Source organism: Saccopteryx bilineata, chromosome 6 (genome assembly GCF_036850765.1).
Source record: "Saccopteryx bilineata isolate mSacBil1 chromosome 6, mSacBil1_pri_phased_curated, whole genome shotgun sequence".
NCBI lineage: Eukaryota > Metazoa > Chordata > Mammalia > Chiroptera > Emballonuridae > Saccopteryx > Saccopteryx bilineata.
In genome coordinates this window covers 17491668-17509571 of record NC_089495.1, presented here as the reverse complement: position 1 = coordinate 17509571, position 17904 = coordinate 17491668, and the positions used below count along the sequence as shown (strand labels likewise).

The following is a 17904-nucleotide window of genomic DNA, read 5'->3' as shown; positions in this document are numbered from 1 at the left end:
CTTAGTTGTAATGTTTAAATGAACCCAGCTGGAGGCCAGGCCGTTCCCCACCTGGGGGAGTACACTGGCTGGTTCGCACCTGCAAGCTGCTTTGTTCTTAGGATCCTGAGTCTGCAAGCTCAGAAACCTACTTTGGCTCTGCAGAGAGGCACGTGGATGCCTAAATCCTCCCCTAACCCACCACAGCCCCAGTTTCATTTCCCATTTCAGTCCCATGGTGAATCTGTCCTTCCAATCCAGCCAATGATCGCTGCTGGGCCGGTGACTGCTGCTGGCCCAGTTCCTGCTCCATGCCCTGCTCTGCTGACCGGGGGTGGCCAAACAGCCGAAGGACACAGTCCTCCATCCTCCCTCCCCCCCCTGCTCTCCAGATTCAAGTCCTTCACCTCTGGTTTCGCAGTCACTTCTCCAACCTGCACTCTCCTCTCTGAACCTCTCCAGTCCTCACAGCATGGACCGCACAGTTGAGCATTCAATTATATTTTGATTTGAGATGCTTCCCCCCCACCTCTTAATCAGCTCCTCCGCATGCTTCACAATAAACACACAGAGGTTCTGGGGGGAAGAATTGGTTAGATCTGAGGCACCTCCCGCAGAAAATAGATACTATTTAGAAGTATTCATTTAGAAGAAGCCCAGAGCGCTGATCTTGACCCAGAAGAAAGTCTGTGTGTGTGTGTGTGTGTGTGTGTGTGTGTGTCTGTGTGTGTGTATAGTGGGTGGAGGGACAGGGCAGCTTTGACGCTGTTACTTAAATCCTCAAGAACAACTGGTAATGGACTTGTTAGTGAGCACAGGTGACAGACCTTCTGGAAATTAAATGTTTAGGGGACACTTTTTACAAAGCATTAAGGCTCTGCCTGAGTTGGTCGGAACACATCCGAACAATTATGGTGAAATGTCAGTACCCGTAGAATCACTCTGGGCCTTCTTGAAGTCGGTAAACCCGAGAAAACGCGGATTTGGAGAAACTGAAGGATTGATTTTGAATTGGCATTTCGCCCTAAACCCTTCATCTCTCCCAGGAAAGGGCGCTGCGCTCCACCTCCGCCAGGGGGCAGGAGAGGTCACATTACACAGAATTAAAAAAAAAAAAAAAAATCCCAAACTTTTCCCCAAAAACTGCGTTCCTCCTCATGAAACCGAATCCTCCAGCTGTGGCGTCCCAGGCGCCCGCCCCGACCCGCCGCGGCTCCCGCCCCGAGGCGGCGCCCCTGCCCGCGCCCTGCGCCCTGCGCCCTGCGCCGTCCGCGCGCCTCGGACCCGCTGCCCCCAGCACCTCTGCCCCGACCCTTCGTCCTGAAGATGAAGGTTTGGCTGCTGCTTGCTCTTCTGCTCGTGCACGAAGCGCTAGAGGATGGTGAGTGAGCCGACCTTGGCCGGGATCCCCCAACCCTCGTCGTCCGCCAGCCCGCCCTTCCTCTAACTCTTCACACACACACACGCACCACACACACGCACACGGACACGCACACGCACACCCCAGGCTCGTCCCTGGCGCCACTCCCTGCTGGGTGCACCTGCCCCCTCCTGGGAGGGTCTCCTTCCCCCTCTCTCTCCACCTCCTCTGGGAGCCCGGGGACGGTGGCGGCTCCCCGGACCCTTAGGTCCCTAGCAGGAACGCGCCCGCGCTCCCCGAAAGCCCTGTCGGGCCGGGCGGGCACCCCAGCCAGCGCCTGGGCCAGCCCCCAGTGTCAACGTGTCGGTCTGGGAGGCGGCGCGGCACCGGGTGGCTTCCAGCGCCGAGCCTCCGCGCTCGCCCGGGATCTCCGCTTCCCAGAGCGGGTGCCACCTGAGCGAGGCACTTCGCTGTGTGTCGTCCTCCTCCCAGCCCCGGTCCTGGGTTTCTTTCCTCCACCACCTAGGTAGGGCTTGAAGGCTGCAAGCGCTGCCTGACTCTTAGACCAGATACTTCTACCGCATAAACCTCACACCAAATCAAAGGCCTCTGTTCATTACACTTCTCATCTGAGTGGATGGGGAAAGATGAAAAAATGTTGTTTTGTTCAGCACACAGGAGCCTGGTGCCTCTGTTCTCTTTGCGGTGTGTGCCTGTCCTGGGCCCACCCTGTTTTGTAGACTGACAACCATAGGGTCAGGTTTTGTGTGTGGATGTGGTTCATATCTATGTTGTCTATGCCCATATTTCTGTTAGCATTTCATTGTCTTTCTAGTTCCACTATTTATTTGGTTGGTGTTATTCGTACAGTACATTTGCGTCTGGGAACATCCTGGCATCCTGAACCCTCCCTCAGGGTTTGGAATTCCTCAGTTACAGCCACAGTTTTGCTTAAGTTTTGGCTGAAAAGCAGCTTTTGCTGTTATGCAAGCTCACGCTGGAGCCGACTCAACCTGGCTCACATTTGATCCACTACCCAGCCCTGACCAGTTCCTTTCTTTCCCGTGAAACTAGGAGCGCGTGCCAAAAATACCACATATCCTAGTTCGCGAAGTCCAAGATGGTGGTGGGACTGGAAGCTGAGCATGAGGATCCTTAAGTCTTTGTCTTGCTGAATAAAGTGTAGGGGGTGTGACTACTGGGGGCCGAGGGACAATAGACTCTCTGCCCAGGGAGGAGCTGGCATGAGCTCCTGTCGTAAAACGAGATGCCAAAATGCGCCAGGCAGGCCCTCAGCTGATTGCTCGAGTGAAGGACACGTGGTATTGGGTATTACTTTTTCTTAATAGGGCAGGAGATGGCCAGACAACATCATTTTGAATAGCCCACTCACTAGCCCACTACTTGATTATACGGTTCACCCAAGATGCCCGCTTCAGAGACTCAGGAAACAGGGTCAGCCTCGGCCTCCTCGATGTTTCCGGCCAATGTGTGCCCAGACCATGAGAACGATTACAGACTGCCTGAGTCATTTAGCATCTGTTTTAGTCAAACATCATTCATATGGGCAAGCAACATTTATGAGATAATCAGAGAAAGCTGAACACAGACTAAATATTTTAGAAGAAATAATTGCTGCATTTTAGGTGTGACGATAGCACTGCTTTTAAAGTACATACTTTAAATACACAGGAAAGACTGTGAACAAAATACTGAATACATAATTAGAAAAGTAAATCTGCCTTGTTAAATTATATAACAGTTTCCCAAAGTCTATTAAGGATGCTTTTTCTGTTTTGAGTAATGATGTGGCTGGCTGGGGCCAGGAACAGTCCAGGGAGGGTGCCAGGCTCTGGTGGGCAGCTTGGGATATGGTGCATGACCAACTGGAGACACAAGTCCGTGACTCAAAGTATCCCACTGTCGTTCCACTTTTCTGATCACTTCTAGGAGAGACCTTCGGCTAGAAAAAGGCTTGCTGCCATGAGTATTGGGTATACAGCTGCTCTAACCCAGCAGCGTCGGCCTGGCCAATTTCTAAACTGCTTTAAATTTTTAGAAAGTATGTTATTTTTTCCTCATGAAGAGTAGGAGCTGGGAAGGCACATATTACTCTTGTGGCATGAAAATAGTTAATAATGAACAGCCTGAGACCCCGCTGAGAGTCGGCATGACTCGCAGCACCTGACCCCCAGCATTTGTGTGGACTTGTGCCCGTGTCATTATTGACTGGTGCTGCTATTTTTACAGTAAGAAGAACAAAGTCACAGGTACTTAATCAACTTTTGACCATCTCCATATTTTATCCAACGCCAGGAGCAAAGGATGAAGCATTAGTAATGATTTGTTATTGCTGCATTGTTGGTCTTGATCGATGCTAATTTGATCTTCAGTCTCACGTGGCTTCATTTGGGATTCTGTAGAAAGGTATCTTCCAGGGAGGGCTAAAGAGCTTCATTATGAGGCGAGGGCAGTACAGTTGGGTGTCTATAAGGAGAGCAAGGCTAATGGTGATCCTCTAGCCAGGATTCTGTCATTTCTGTGTCTCAATTTATTCCTTGGAAAGAGAGGATAAAAATGAACTCAGCAATTCTTAAAAATGAGAAAAACATATTTTAAAAAATTCTCAGTGCAAATCACGCATATTTTGAATCGTTTAGGATTTGGACCTGTATGTTTGACAAATAAAATAATCTCTGGTCCTTAGAACCGGAAGAGAGAGAAGCTTGAAGGCAATAGAGACTGGGCGTGTGAACCAGAGGGTGAGAGAGGCCGGGGGCGGCTTTCCCTGTACCAGGTTGTAACGCCCCCAGGTGTGGCACTCATGAGCCGATGGAGAGGACAGATGGAAAATAAGATTAATTTCAGGAAGTGGTAGGTGGCACGAAAAATCAATAATGGGGGGGGGGGTAAGTTTCCTAGGGACGCTGTCACAAAGAACCAAGCACAAACTAGGTGACTTACGACAACAGAAGTTTATTCTCGCACAGTTCTGGAGGACAGAAGTCTAAAATGAAGGTGGCAGCAGGGTCATGCTGCCTCTGACACTCCAGCCAGCATCCCTCTTGCCTCTTCCAGCTTCTGCTGGAGGCCGGCTTCCCTTGGCTTGCAACTGGGTCACTCCAATCTCTGCCTTTGTGGTCACCTGCTGTCTTCTCCCTGTGTTCCTCTCTCTTCACATGGTATTTTCCAGGGTGTGTGTGTGTGTGTGTGTGTGTGTGTGTGTGTGTGTGTGTTTTCTTCTATGGACCCTAGAATATTGGATTAGAGCTCATCCTAATAAGCTCATCTTAATTTGATTATATCTGCAGAGATCCTATTTCCAAATAAGGTCTCATTCGCTAGTACCAGGGGTTAGGACTTCACTGTATCATTTTGGGAACACAGTCCAGCCCCGGCACACAGTGGCTGGGAGAGGGCCGCGGGTGGAGTGAGAAGAGACTCAGGCCTGCGTGGGGGTGGAAGCCAGCGGCGCGGGTGGCTGAAAGAAGACAGGCCACGGCACCCGGAGCTCCGCGCTTGCCGGTGGCCGGCGTGGCTGGAGGACCCTGAGGTCTGAGACCGGAAATGGCAGATCCTTGCGGGGCACGAAAGACTTAGGGCTTTATTCTAAACTAGATGAAAGTCAAAGAGAGTCTTGAGCAGAGGCACGCCCACGATCTGACTTACGTTTTGAGAGGTCGAGGTGCTAGGGGTGGAAGCCAGGTGCCTACATGTGGGCAGTTTGAACGGTCTAGGTGAGATGGCTTGGTCCAGCGCGGTCACAGTGATGGAGGCGAAGACATTGGGTTCAAGGCAGTGGTGGGAGTCAAATAATTTAACAACCGGTTCTCTGCCCTAATGACCATTTTAAGTATAAAAAAATGATATACTAAAAGGTAGTTTATTATTTCATGCATTTAGTACTTAAATAAGAACAATAAGAGGTACACAAAACTAGACTGTTCTAAGAAAGACTTTTAGAATATTAATGAAAACATATTAAATAATACCTGACAAAAAACAATAAAACTGTTATTTCCATATTGCTTTTTTAATTAATTTTTTTAGAAAGGAGACTGAAAAAGAGAGAGAGAGAGAGAGAGAGAGAGAGAAAGGGGGAGGAGCAGGAAGCACCAACTCCCATATGAGCCCTGAACAGACAAGTGCAGGGCTCTGAACCAGCCACCTCAGTGTTCCAGGTCAACGCTTTATCCACTGCGCCACCACAGGTCAGGCCGTATTGCTTCTTAATTGGTGTCCTCATTTGCAATTTTTTCATCTATGGACGGAATGAACATTACTATGGGTGCTTAGAATACGCTGTTGCGCAGATGAACGTTGAAAAAGAGTAAGGAATGTAAATTTGTGATTTCCACATTGGACGGCTGCCCAGGTGCCCACCTTAGAGAGAACCCTGATGACAAGTGCCAATTTAACAACCCGTTTGCCCAACTCAACACAAAACTAGGTATCGGTTCTGCCGAACCTGCACGAACCGGCTGAACCCCACCACTAGTTCAAGGTCTGTTTGGAAGGGGGAGCCACGATGAGGATTCGCTGCTGGATTGGACAAGGTTTGGGACAGAAGGGAAATAATCGTGTGTGACTCTGAGGTTTTTTCCCGAGGAACTGGGTGAGTAGTGTTGCTCTTTACTGAGAAGGGGGCACCCGGACTTCTGTGTGGACCTGTTCGGTTTGCGTTGCCAGTTAGCTCTCTAAGTGGCAGTGCTGAGTGAGCAGTTCAGACCTGGAGTCGAGTGGAGAGGCGAAGTCAGGACAGGAACCAGGCCACTCTCAGCGAACAGATGCTGCTGACACCCGGGGGCTGTGTGAGGCCGCTGGCAGATTGGGTGTCGTTGGCGACTGAGAGGAGTTGCAAGCATGAAGCCTTTGGGACTCAGGCCAGGCAGGAAAGGAAGGTGAGGACGGGCTGCCAAACAGGCTGAGAAGGGCTGTGAGTGAGTGAAAGGAAGCCGGGACAGCGATCCGGTCTGGGTGCCGACCGTGCCAGGGAGGGCGCTTCAACAAGAGTGACCGTTTCCCAACTGCGTGTGCAAATATCCAGCCGTATGGTACACACCTGAAACAAACAGAATGCCATATGTCAATTACCTCAACTTGGAAAAAAAGGAGCGTGCTCAACCCTGTTCTAATGGATGGTCTGAAAAATGTTTCAAACTAAGGTCTTTACTCTGGAATAGAAGTCTTTCTAGAATTGCTATTTTAAGAACATAGTACTAGAAGAAATGGGGGGGAGGGTAGCTTGGAGTGAGACTCTAGATGAGAGGAGGAAGGGGAAGGCGCTCAGCGTTTTACATTTTCATCTCCCAGTGTCACTGCTTTCCGACCTGCTCAACTGGGGCCTCGGAAAAGTCTTCTGTGTTCCTTTGAGTGTTCTGTGAGGAATGGAAAAAGTGAGAGGGAGGCGTGGCTCTCAGCTTGTATAACGCATTGGGGGACCCCTAAGTACTCAGCACATAACATCAAAACCACTGGGCAGACCCACAGGGCAGACCTTTCCCTGTAACTGCCCACGGGGGAGAAAACTCCAAACAGCTACACGTCTTTGATGTTAATGACTATTCACGTGTAGTCCGCTTGTAAGCAGAAGTCAGGGATTCTTTTAATGAATATCTTTTTCTCCTCCAACCCAGATCTATAGAATTAGAGAGGTTAATAGGTCACCTCGGTTAAACAAGGGTTAATGGCAATCCTCAGTTGATGCTGAAGAATTGCAGTCCCTTTTCCTGCTTTGTAACATTTATTCATTCATTTCGGAGATGAGACTTTGCCCAGCATGTCCGCGCTCGAGGAGTCTAATGTATGCCTTGGGGAAGCATCCCAGCCCCTCAGGAAGGCTGTGCTCTCATTCCTGGCATCAAGTTCTGTTTGACTTGGAACTCATTGTCAAAGCGCAGGGCATCTCAAACAAAGAAACCACTTAGACAATGGTGCTGTGCACAAGATTTGTGCAAATAAAGAGGAGCTACTACAGTATGTTCATCTCTGTGAATTGGAAGGCAACGGCATGAACCAGAGAAGACTGTAGACCTGGAGTCAAAAAGTCGGCTTTTCTTTACCTTCTTGGTGACCTGGGGTGAACTATCAGGCCTCTGAGATCTCAGCCTTTTTCACCTGTAAATGAGAATAATAGCTTCTTTGCCTCTATCAAGTGTTTATCATGGAGATCACGTGAGACATCATCATGAGCCCAACTACAAAACAAGTAGTGCTTAGCTAGCCCTGCCTGTGGGTCAGGCACTGTTCTCTGTATTTAAAAATAGTAGCTCATTTATTCCCCACAACAATCCATGAGAGAGTCAGCATTGCCATATAATTCTCAACTTACAGATAAAGAATCTGAGGCAGAGAGAGGCTAAGGAAGTTAGTTCCCAAGGTCACACAGCTCATACGTGTCCCCAGAACCTGAAATCAATAGTGATATTTAATGGTTTGTGAATTTTGGCACCTAGTTCTCTATAAAATACAGTGGTTTAAAAAAAAATGCAATGGTGATGGACTTTCACTTTTATTTACTGTATAAATTCTTATATGTTTTAGGCCTTTGAAAAATAATTTACATAGTAAGGCTGAGGAGTCATATTCTTTAAAAAAAGTAGACATGAAGTTTGGGAGTCACTCAATCTTAGGACTGTCTGGGTGTCTGTGGGCCACTCATCTGACTCCTTTAACTTAGTGTCATTACCACTGACTGATTCCATGGTCAGGCAGCTGGACCAACTACTATTCAGTTAGACTGATGGGTGACTGTGTTTGATCAAAAGGTTAAATTACTTTGCAGAGATAGTAGCACATATTTGGATGCGTAATAGTCATAATTAGGTAATCAAGCGTTTCTTAGTAGAATCGCCACAAGGATATGCTGGTTTCCAAGTCAGACAAGTTGTGCTGGCGGCCTCAATTCCATAGGATTCACGGACAGTTGTCGTTTCTGACAGCCTGAAATCCTGCCATAGGTGTGATAGGTAAAACAGCACAGCAGACATTGACCCTGAGGTCCATGACTCTCCTAGGCGCAGTGTGACTAAAAGGCACAGAGGATTTGACATCATAATCGTAGGCTTTTATTGTCCACGTTAAGAAACAAATTGTGACTTTATTGCAAAACAGAGGCTTATGCTTCACGATCGACATTGCTAGATCAGGGCACTTCTGCTGCACTGACGCGATTTCAGTGGTTACAGTGCTTCTCCTTCTGGGAATCTGGGGAAGTGGGCGCCACCGTCCTCCCGCTCTGTCATTAGAACCCCAGAGGGAAACACACCGATCGTGCAGGGTCGGGGGAGGTCTTGGCAAAGGGCGGGTTCATCTGCAGGTCCTGGGGACTCTCCTTGGAGAATGGGGCTCATGTGCACAACTCTGCTCCCTGGAGGGACCGGGAAAGCTCAGCAGGGCTCGTGACCCAGGGGGACCAGAGTAGAGGAAGGGACTCAGGCTAGAGAAGGGAAGCGAGGTCCCAGCTGGACCTGAAGTCATATAAGGTATCCGAGCCCAGTCAAGGCACCGTACCGAGGAGATGATGTTGATGCTGGGCTGCGCATGGGACTGGGTCCAGCGCCTGGGCCAGGCTGAACGGAGAGTGGAGGCTAAATGGCTCCTGTTGCAAAAGGCAACAGGCAACAGGCAAAGGAAGCCACGGTCATCGTCGCGCAGTGGAGTCCAGATCAGTTGACTTTTTTGGTACAAATCATAAGAACATGGCTCCACAAATGCCCACGGGGTACACACACCCGTATAACCAGCTCAGATCGAGACAGAATGTTCCTGGCAATCCCTCTTGTGTCCTCACCTGGTCGTCCCCTCCCCGGCCCTCCAAGGAAACCACTGCCTAATTTCTAACCTCTGAGACTCAGACCTGAAGTCTCCCAAAAACTCAAGTTTCTGATATTTCTAAATCAGGAAATCCACGTTTCTGCCTTCCTTTGAGGAAGCAGATCAACAACCCTGGGTGTGCCTCCCCTCCAGACAGAGCCACCTGCAGCGGGAGCTGCTGTCTCCCTGTGGAGGGCGTGGCCTCCCCAGCCCACCCCACTCACCTTGTTTGTTACCTGCCCCGCCCACTGTCTTAAGAGCTTGTCACACTTGTCTCCTTCCACCTCTTCATCCCAGTTTCAATGTCTTTGTACCTTTGACCACTCCGAGCCTTTTGTACACCAACGTAGCATTGGCTAAATACGTACATCAAAAAGGAGAAAAAAGAAAAAGACTTTCTCCTGATGTATCCCACTTCATTTTAAGTGGATGCCTAGTGATCCCCTCAGCGGTGCCAGGTTTGTGTAATTAGCTGTTCAAAATACAGACAGGATACTGGTTCCTACGGTGAAGTGAGCCCTTGGGCCGGGAGTCGGAGACCTGGGGCCAGCTCTCACAGTCGGCCGGACCCAGCTCTGTGCAGTCTGGTAACTTTTCAGGCCCTCCTTTATTTTTTTAATCTACAGCATGAGGACTTGACCTAAATGACCTCTTGGGTCCTGTAAGTTTGGACATTTTGTGATTCTGTGGGCCTTTGAGCTCGTGCACACTGACGGGCCAGCTGACTGCACAGTCTCCTTGTCATTGGAGGGGACACCGAGCACATGGCCGCCTGGCTGGGTGGGCAGCGGAGATCGCTGGAGCCCAGGGCCGACCACACGCAGAGCCGTGGGAGACGTCTTCCCTGCGTGCAGGCTGTGGGGGGAGCATTGTGGAGAGGGAAAAACAGGAATAAAATGGACTTAACGTAGGTCAGTTTTTTATTCTCACCATTGGCCAGCAATTCTCAACCAACAATGCTGGTGATAAAATATTCCTCCCCTCAAACATTCTGTTGGCTAAATTCTAAATTATTGCTATAGTTCCTGTTGAGTTTTAGTGATTTATACGTGAGCTGTTAGTGAGCAAGGGTTTAGTGCCTGTTTCTTACTACACCTGGTATTCTGTGGGGACGCTGTCAGCCCCTGACACGTAAGGACACCGCCGTCTGTGCTCGTGTGCAAGAAACCTCCTGACGGTTCACGATCTTCGGAGTGACTTGAGGTGCCCTTTGCATCCCCACTCGCGGGAGACAGCATTCTCCTGCATTTAAACGATAGATCCGAACCGAACAGGGGCAGCCCAGGGATGGCAAAGGCGAGGACAGGCCACCGTGAGTGCCTCCGTCTCGGCCGTGCTCCGTGACCCCTTGGAGACGGGGAGACGGAATGTGAATTAAGAGGACAATTATTTTCGTTTCCTAAGCGCACTTTTCAGTTCATACACGAACTATATCGGAATGAAATCGTTGAAGCTGAAATATATTCTCTTCCAGTGATTACTTGTTCTAAAACGAGAGGCTGGACCGAGAGAACAGTGATCACTACTGAAAGGAGCTCTGACATTTGAGGACAGGGGTAGGAAAACCCTGATCGGCTTGAGGTGTTGGCTCCTCACACTCTGGGTGTGTTCTGACGCCAGTCCGTTCTTCTCTCCCCTTGTACCAGTTACCGGCCAGCACCTTCCCAAGAACAAGCGTCCGAAGGAGCCAGGAGAGAACAGAATCAAGCCCACCAACAAAAAGGTGAAGCCCAAAATTCCTAAAACAAAGGACAGGGACTCGGCCGATTCGCCGCCAAAGAGGCAGTCTATAATGACGCAGATGATGGATAAAGGCCGCTTCCAGAAACCGGATGCTACCCTGAGTCTGATGGCTGGACAACCTCTAGAGCTTCGGTGTAAAGGGAATAAAATTGGCTGGAGCTACCCTGCATATCTGGACACCTTGAAGGACCCCCGCCTCAAGTAAGCTTGTATTTTTTTTAAATTTATTTTTTTTACTTATATCGGGTCAAGGGCTTGGTTTCATTCCTTTATTAAATATTGTATTGTTTCTAACGTCTACCATTTCACTGTATCAGCTTATAAAAATGCAAGCTCGGTGAGCAAAAGCCATGGATTTTATTACTTTGACAAGTGAAAAAAATTATTTCCAATCCTATCAGTGTTGGATCGAACAGTGAAATGTTATAGGAAGCCATATGACAAATAATTGAGACTGACACACAGAGATAGATATTTAAGAAATAATATTGTAAAAAAATAATGGACCCAATGCTTTACGCTATTTTCTATAAATAATAGTAATGAAAACTGAAATGACCTACAGGAGATCCCGATGGGCAACGTGACCAGAGGACAGCTTAGACTGTTTCTGAACTTAGAACTTTTCAGTTGCTTCTGGTCATCTTTACTTCCCTCAGGGTGTGACTTTTATATCCAGGGGCATCCACTGGTAGGAAACCTGAAGACTTCTCATGCTTGCATGCGTACCTGCAGGAGGCTGGTTTCTTGTTCAGGAAAAGTGGTTAAGATGAAGATTTTGAAAACTGTGAAATGCACACAAAACAAAACAGAAGAAACAAACCAAAAACCCAGAGCGTGCTTCAGCGGGTGCTGGGAGGAGCCTGTGGGGTTAGCGGATGCCAGTTCTCTGGGTCTTTGGCAAAGTCCCCGAACCTCCATGGGTCTCACTTCTCTCTCTTGCAAGGAATAAAGGGGTCAGTCTATAGGATTTCTACGATTCTTTCCACCCATCCCTTCCTGTGATTTAGGATAGGGAAGTACAGGGATTTCTGTTCGGGACACTCGAATGGGAGAAGGATGAACGTGGCTCTCAGGCGGCTCAGACTCTGCATGTTGAAAGCAGAGTCATATATCGCCACAGACTCCTCCTCCGATTTTCGTCTCCCCCAAGGATGCTACTGTCCACTCACTTGCTCAGCCAGAAACCGGGGAGTGTCCTTGCCTTGCCCCTCTCCCCTAACACCCCCCTCCAATCAACCGCCAAGTTCAGCCAGTTCTACCTTCCTAAGAGCCATGCGCCTGTCCTCTTTCCATCTCTGGTGTCCCAGCTGGTGTCATCCCTCCACACTGAGACCGCAGTGACCACGCCCAGGCGTGCCCTCCTCCAGGAGCTGGAGCTGCAGTGAGGCTGTGGAATGCTCATCTGATCGTGTCACTCCCCTACTTAGCACTTGCTGGGTTTCCATCGGGAGTCAAGTCCCACGTCCTCACGTGACTGCTGAGACCCTCCCTCATCCCCGCAGTCTCTCTCAAGTCACCTGTCCTCTCTAAATTGGTGTGGGTGCTTTTACTGGCTGGGCTCCTAGGAGCTCGTTCAGTGCGTCAAGCTCCTGGGGCCATAAAACTTGCCTGGCCCGACCGTCAGCCCTCTGCGCCTGGCCGCCTTCCGCCCCAGAGTCCCTTTCTCCGGGGACCTGTGTCAGGCTCCCTCGGGTGGCATTCCCGTGGCCCTGCTGCAGCCCCTTTTGAGAACTCATCTTTCTTTGTGCTTTTATTTTTTTTCTTAAATCTCTGTTTTTTACTTACCTAAATGCTGGGCATTTAGCTTTCGCTATCAGATGACAGAATAACAATCTTTTGCCCTCTCCTTTCTCGTACATATACACCTTGGAGAAAAATTAGATTAAAATATATGTGTAAGTCATATCTCACGATCTGACCTCTGGTGTTAAGACCTCTGTCACATTTAATTCTGAAAACAATCTTCTGGCTTCACGGTGTGTAATAGCGTAGGCTTCTTCTTAAGGGATGTTGGGTTGGATGAGGACTGCCGGGTGGGAGGACGAAGCAGTTTGATCTCGCACTTGAAAGACACGAGTGTGTGTGTGTGTGTGTGTGTGTGTGTTCCCTGCTCGGAACAAATCGGGGACCATGTATTACCGTAAACTTTCTAAATGTCTTAATTTACCAAAGTCAGTTTAAAAAAAAACAACAACAAAAAACCAGATTGGAGCTGTTTGAAATTATTGTGAACATTTAGTCTTTGACTTACACAAAGCATCCTAAACCTAGATCAGTAGGCTCTTGAAGATTTAATCTTTTCTAGGACTATTTTCAGAGTTATTTCAGCGAAAATATGTTTGGACATATCTTCAGGCCTCAAAGGAAAGTGAACATGAGCCTGAATTGAAAAGAAACGTCCAGGAGCTGAAAAGGCCGGTTTTGACCTAACATGAAAAAGCATTCATTCAAAGCACAGTTAGGGCTTTATAAGAAAGTAAAGACAGATGTGGGCCCCCAAGGACTTGACCAAAAAAATGTGCAAAATGTGAAAAACATCTAGTCATAACTCTATATCAAACAACAACAACAAAATCACGATTTATTTGACACCAGAGATTCAACAAATCGACTCTTGACATCTCTCCCGGAACGCAGTGCCTTTGGGTAGAAGAGAAGTATTCATTCTGTGTTTTCTTTTCCTGTGGAACGAGTTCCCTCCCTCGTTCTGACAGCTTTGGGGCTGGAAGCTCCCCAAGTGCACTTCCAACAAAACCTGGTCGTTTTAAGCAATTTTGGTGGCTTTCTGGTACTAAGTTCACGCGCTACCCTATTTGTCCAAATTGAACCTTCCGACCAGAAGAGGGAGCAAGTTGTGGAACAGAGAGGGCAGGCTGATGCACAGCTAGATTTGAATCCTGTTTTTATCACTGAGCAGCAGAGTAAGTTCCCTAGCACCCAATTTCCTCCTCTGGAATATGGAGGTAGTATTACCTACGGAAAAAGTGCTGACGGGCCATGGTAAACGTTCAGTACATTATAACTAATTGTTAATAGGCGATGCATTTTTCTCAAGCTCAGTAATCCAGATGATCTTCTGGGACATTTCATTCTGACCAGGACTCACATAACTCAGCACAGGTACCTGGCGCCTCTGGTCATCGATTCCTCCCTGTCTCTTAGTTTACGAATGGCAATCATTCCATCGAGTTGCCCTTGACCAGAGGCCTGGGAATCACCTTGAACTCCTCCCTCTACTTCCAGTCAAGTACCGTGCCCTGTGGGTGCTCCTATGTGACTCGTTCTAAGCCTCCCCGCCTCCTTCAGCCCCAGCAGCAGCGACCCCGTCTCCTGCTGGCAGGAAGGGTTGCGTACCTGGCCTCGCCGCCCCAAGCTCCAGCCCGACCTCGGCTTCCTCCGCGGAGCAGTCCGAGCTCTCACGTCTCTGGTCCTGTCGTTTCCCTGCTTCCAGCCCTTCGGGGGAGCAATGCTATGGCTTCTAGCATAAAGTTGAGACTCCTAACATGGCCAGTAAGGCCTTGCAGAGTCTGCGCCCGCCTTTGTCCTCTGTCCCATTTCGTTTCGCTCTCTGGTCCACCGTCCTGGCCCCGTGGGCTTTTTCTGGTCCTCATGTGTGTCACACTCCTTTCTACCCGGGGCCTTTGCCCATCTGGGTAACGCATGCACTGGAATAACTGCTTTCCAGCCTTCGGATCCCAGCCTGGCACATCCTCGGGGACAGTTCCTCACTCTCGGTCCCCACTCGCACTGACCATAGTGACACGCCGTTACGGAGCACTATCAGCAACCGTGCAGTTACAGGTTTCTTGGTCGCTGGTGTTTCCACAGCCCACGGCTGTCAGCCGGTAGACATGATGTCTATGGACTCATCAGTGCTTCCCCGGCTCCCAGCGCAGGTCCCGCCACACACAGGGCACCAAACTGCCACGCACAGGTCCCCGCAGCTATTTCAGTGAGAGCGTGGTGCTGGGGCCCTGAGCCTCCAGTGGCTCTGAAGTCAGGCCCCTGTGATTGTCAGACCTGTGGCTCTGGGAACAAGCTCACTGAACTTTCGAGATGAAAGGGACCTTAATGGTTATTGTGCTTAAGCCCCTCTCTTTAACAAAGGAGGAAACTGAGAATCACAGAGGTGAGACGGCTGGTCCGGAGTGATGGGCTGGTGAGTGGCAGCATGAGTCCTGAGCTGCAGCCTCCTGCTTCTCCACACGGAGCTGTCGCCCTGCTCTGAGCTGCCCGGGGCTCTGAGGTGGCCAGTGGCGTTGGAGTACACTGAGGACCACGCTCGGCTTAGTGGAGGGAGTGGCTTCAGGGAAGACAGAGTTGTTGGCTACTTTTTTCGTTTTCTTTTCTCATTCATTCATTCATTCATTGGATACTAGACTAATAAATCTGATTCATAAAGTTCAAAACAGAGATAAGATTCATAAGATTCAAAACAGAAATATTTTTCTTCCCAGAGTGGTGCATTGAAAGTGGTTAAAAGTTCACATTGATTTCAGATGTTTAGACATTAGACGTTATCATATTACCTTGGTCTAGTTAGAAAGGGGAACTCTGGAAGAAGGCCGTCAACAACCCCCCATCCTAGAAAGTGGGCCCTGGCCACGCGGAGGATGCAGCCAAGACTATGCGAGCTTTTGGGGAGTCTCTTCAGTCTCTTACTCCGCGCCCCTCTTCTCCCGCCTTGGCAAACCCATGTCGTCAGACGTCCACTAGATGGCAGGTTTCAGCCGTGTTACGACTGTCTTCCTTTCACCAGCAAAGATCCTTTCAAGTGAGAGGCCAGATCTGGTAAGACAACTGCACACTTGTGCTGATGGTCCTTGCATCGTTTCAGGCCGCTCATTGGCCACAGTTTAGACCTGCATTGTAAGCAACTTAGAATTCAGCCTTCATAGGCTATTCAAAGGCACGGTCACGAGTGAGTGTACACGCCCCCAGAGTGTGTGGAGTCCTGCTGGGTCCTCCCGAGCCCCAGGCGCTGAGTGGCTTGGTGGGCAAACTGTCACGTGTTTTCGGATGCTGAAAATTGATTCATATTTTAATTCCAGACTCTATACCCCAATTACATAGGTTTCCATTCTCTTTTGAGATCAGCAAAGAGTGAGGATATTTTCCTGACAGCAGTTGTTAGCATTTATTGTATATATGTTTCCATTCATTTCCTGTTTCCTGACTCCCCGGCTGCACCCCTTTTTTGTGCCCCCCCCCCGCTTTGCCTCCCTCTTCCCGCCCTCCCTTAACTTATTTTGTTCCTTTTTTCCAACAAGGTGTTGTTGTTTTTTTTCCTTTTCTTTTAAGCATCTACGATGTTTTACAGTCCAGTGCTCAGTAGATGCTGGAGGTCAGAGTAGTGACACACGACCTCAACAGCCCTAGAGCTTTTCCGTGTTAGGGGAAGTCAGACAATTAAATAAACACTATTGACACACAGCTGTGTGAGCGCCTCGTTAGCAGAAGTACAGGGTCAGAGAGCAGGACACTCAGGCCCGTATCTGAAGGTGGAGAGTTACCCAGATAAAGTAGGGAATAGGAGAAGAATGTAAGAAATGCCCAGAAGGAGGGAACAACGTGAGTAACTGCCTAGCGCTGAGAAAAAAGTATAGCACCCAGAGCACTGAGGGCGTGCGAGGGAGATGGGGTGGTTCAAGGCTGGGGAGGAGGAGGGAGGTGGCCAGGTAGAGAGAATGCTGGAGGTGAGCACGGGTCAAACCACGAGGGCCGCGTCCACCACGAAGAGGAATCTCGAGTAAAATCTAAGGGCAATTCTGCGTCACTGACTTGCAGCCTTTATGAGCAGACAGACATAGAAAGCACAGAGAGATACCACACCGGGTGAGGGTCATTGCTTCTCACCACCCCCGGGAAGAGACGGCGTCACTCAGGTGAACCCCGTCTCTCTTCGTGTGCCCCCCCCCCCCGTTTTACACAGGCTGGGGTCTATAGACATGTTCTTGGACCTAAGTTTCTTTTTTCATTTTCCCTCTTATTCTGTTGATAATAAAAAATAAAAAAAAAACATTAACATAAAAACATTCTGGACCATCTGCTCTACCTCTGCTGGGTGATCAACACGGTCCATTTCCAACTTCGCTGGAAACATTTTAATCCTTCAGTCTCATCGTAACACACTTGCAGAGTTGTAGGCAGGGGAACTCTTGGCACCGTGCTGAACCAGGGGAGAAAGTAAGAAGAAACTTAGAATAAGTGGCCCGGACAAGGGCTTAACTATAAATCACTGTTGAGTAAGAACAGGAAGACGCTGGGCGTTTAAGCGAGGTTGCCAGCAACATCAGAGATAGAAAAACAAGCTGGGCTGACGTGGCCATAAAGAAACGCCGGCTCTACGCCCAGAAAATCAGGGTGCTGGAATTGTCTTTCAGGATGTATCTGTGGTGTCCGTCGGATAGGAGCCTTTTTCAGTGGAGAACTTGGAGTTGGGAGGAGTGGGTGGGGCCCAGGAGGTCTCTTTGATGGCTGGCTCATCTGAGAACAATAAACAGCTTCTGAGAGAAGGGAGGGCATCTGGGTTTTGACTCGGCCACAGCTGGCGGCCACTTTCTCCACCCACAGACGACACACAGGGCGCGGGCCCGGGAGGCCACCGCCGGCAGGCTCGGAGCCAGCCAGTCCTGCGTCCCAGAGTGGTCTGGGGCCCGTGTTAAAAGGAGAACAGAATGCTGTTAAGTGTTTATAAAAAGGAGAACCCCACGGCTGAGCAAGAATCAGCATAGATTTTGATATACATATATTGTGGATCATACTCTGGTATTAATTATACTGAGGAAGATGTCTTTTTTCTTTACAATGTATTTTATATTGGTCAAATACATATAACATAAAATTGGACATTTTAACCACTTCGAGGTGTACAGTTTAGCGGCGGTAAGGACGTCCACATTGTTGTTCAGGTGTCTTTTTAAATTGAAACTCGCTTTCCTTGCAAAGCTCGTTTTTACTTTATTTTCTGAGCAGGACAAATGAAGACGTTGAGCTCACTGTCC

General features: G+C 49.1%; 1 protein-coding gene across 1 annotated transcript in view; it reads left to right on the top strand.

Moving 5' to 3' along the window:
* The first annotated feature begins 1161 nt into the window (after positions 1-1161).
* Positions 1162-17904, top strand: part of PDGFRL (platelet derived growth factor receptor like) — a 39409-nt gene continuing 22666 nt past the window's right edge. The window contains exons 1-2 of the mRNA XM_066237220.1: positions 1162-1360; positions 10801-11098. Of these exons, the coding sequence (XP_066093317.1) occupies positions 1306-1360; positions 10801-11098 (353 nt within the window). The 5' untranslated portion in view covers positions 1162-1305. The remainder of the gene's footprint in view (positions 1361-10800; positions 11099-17904) is intronic.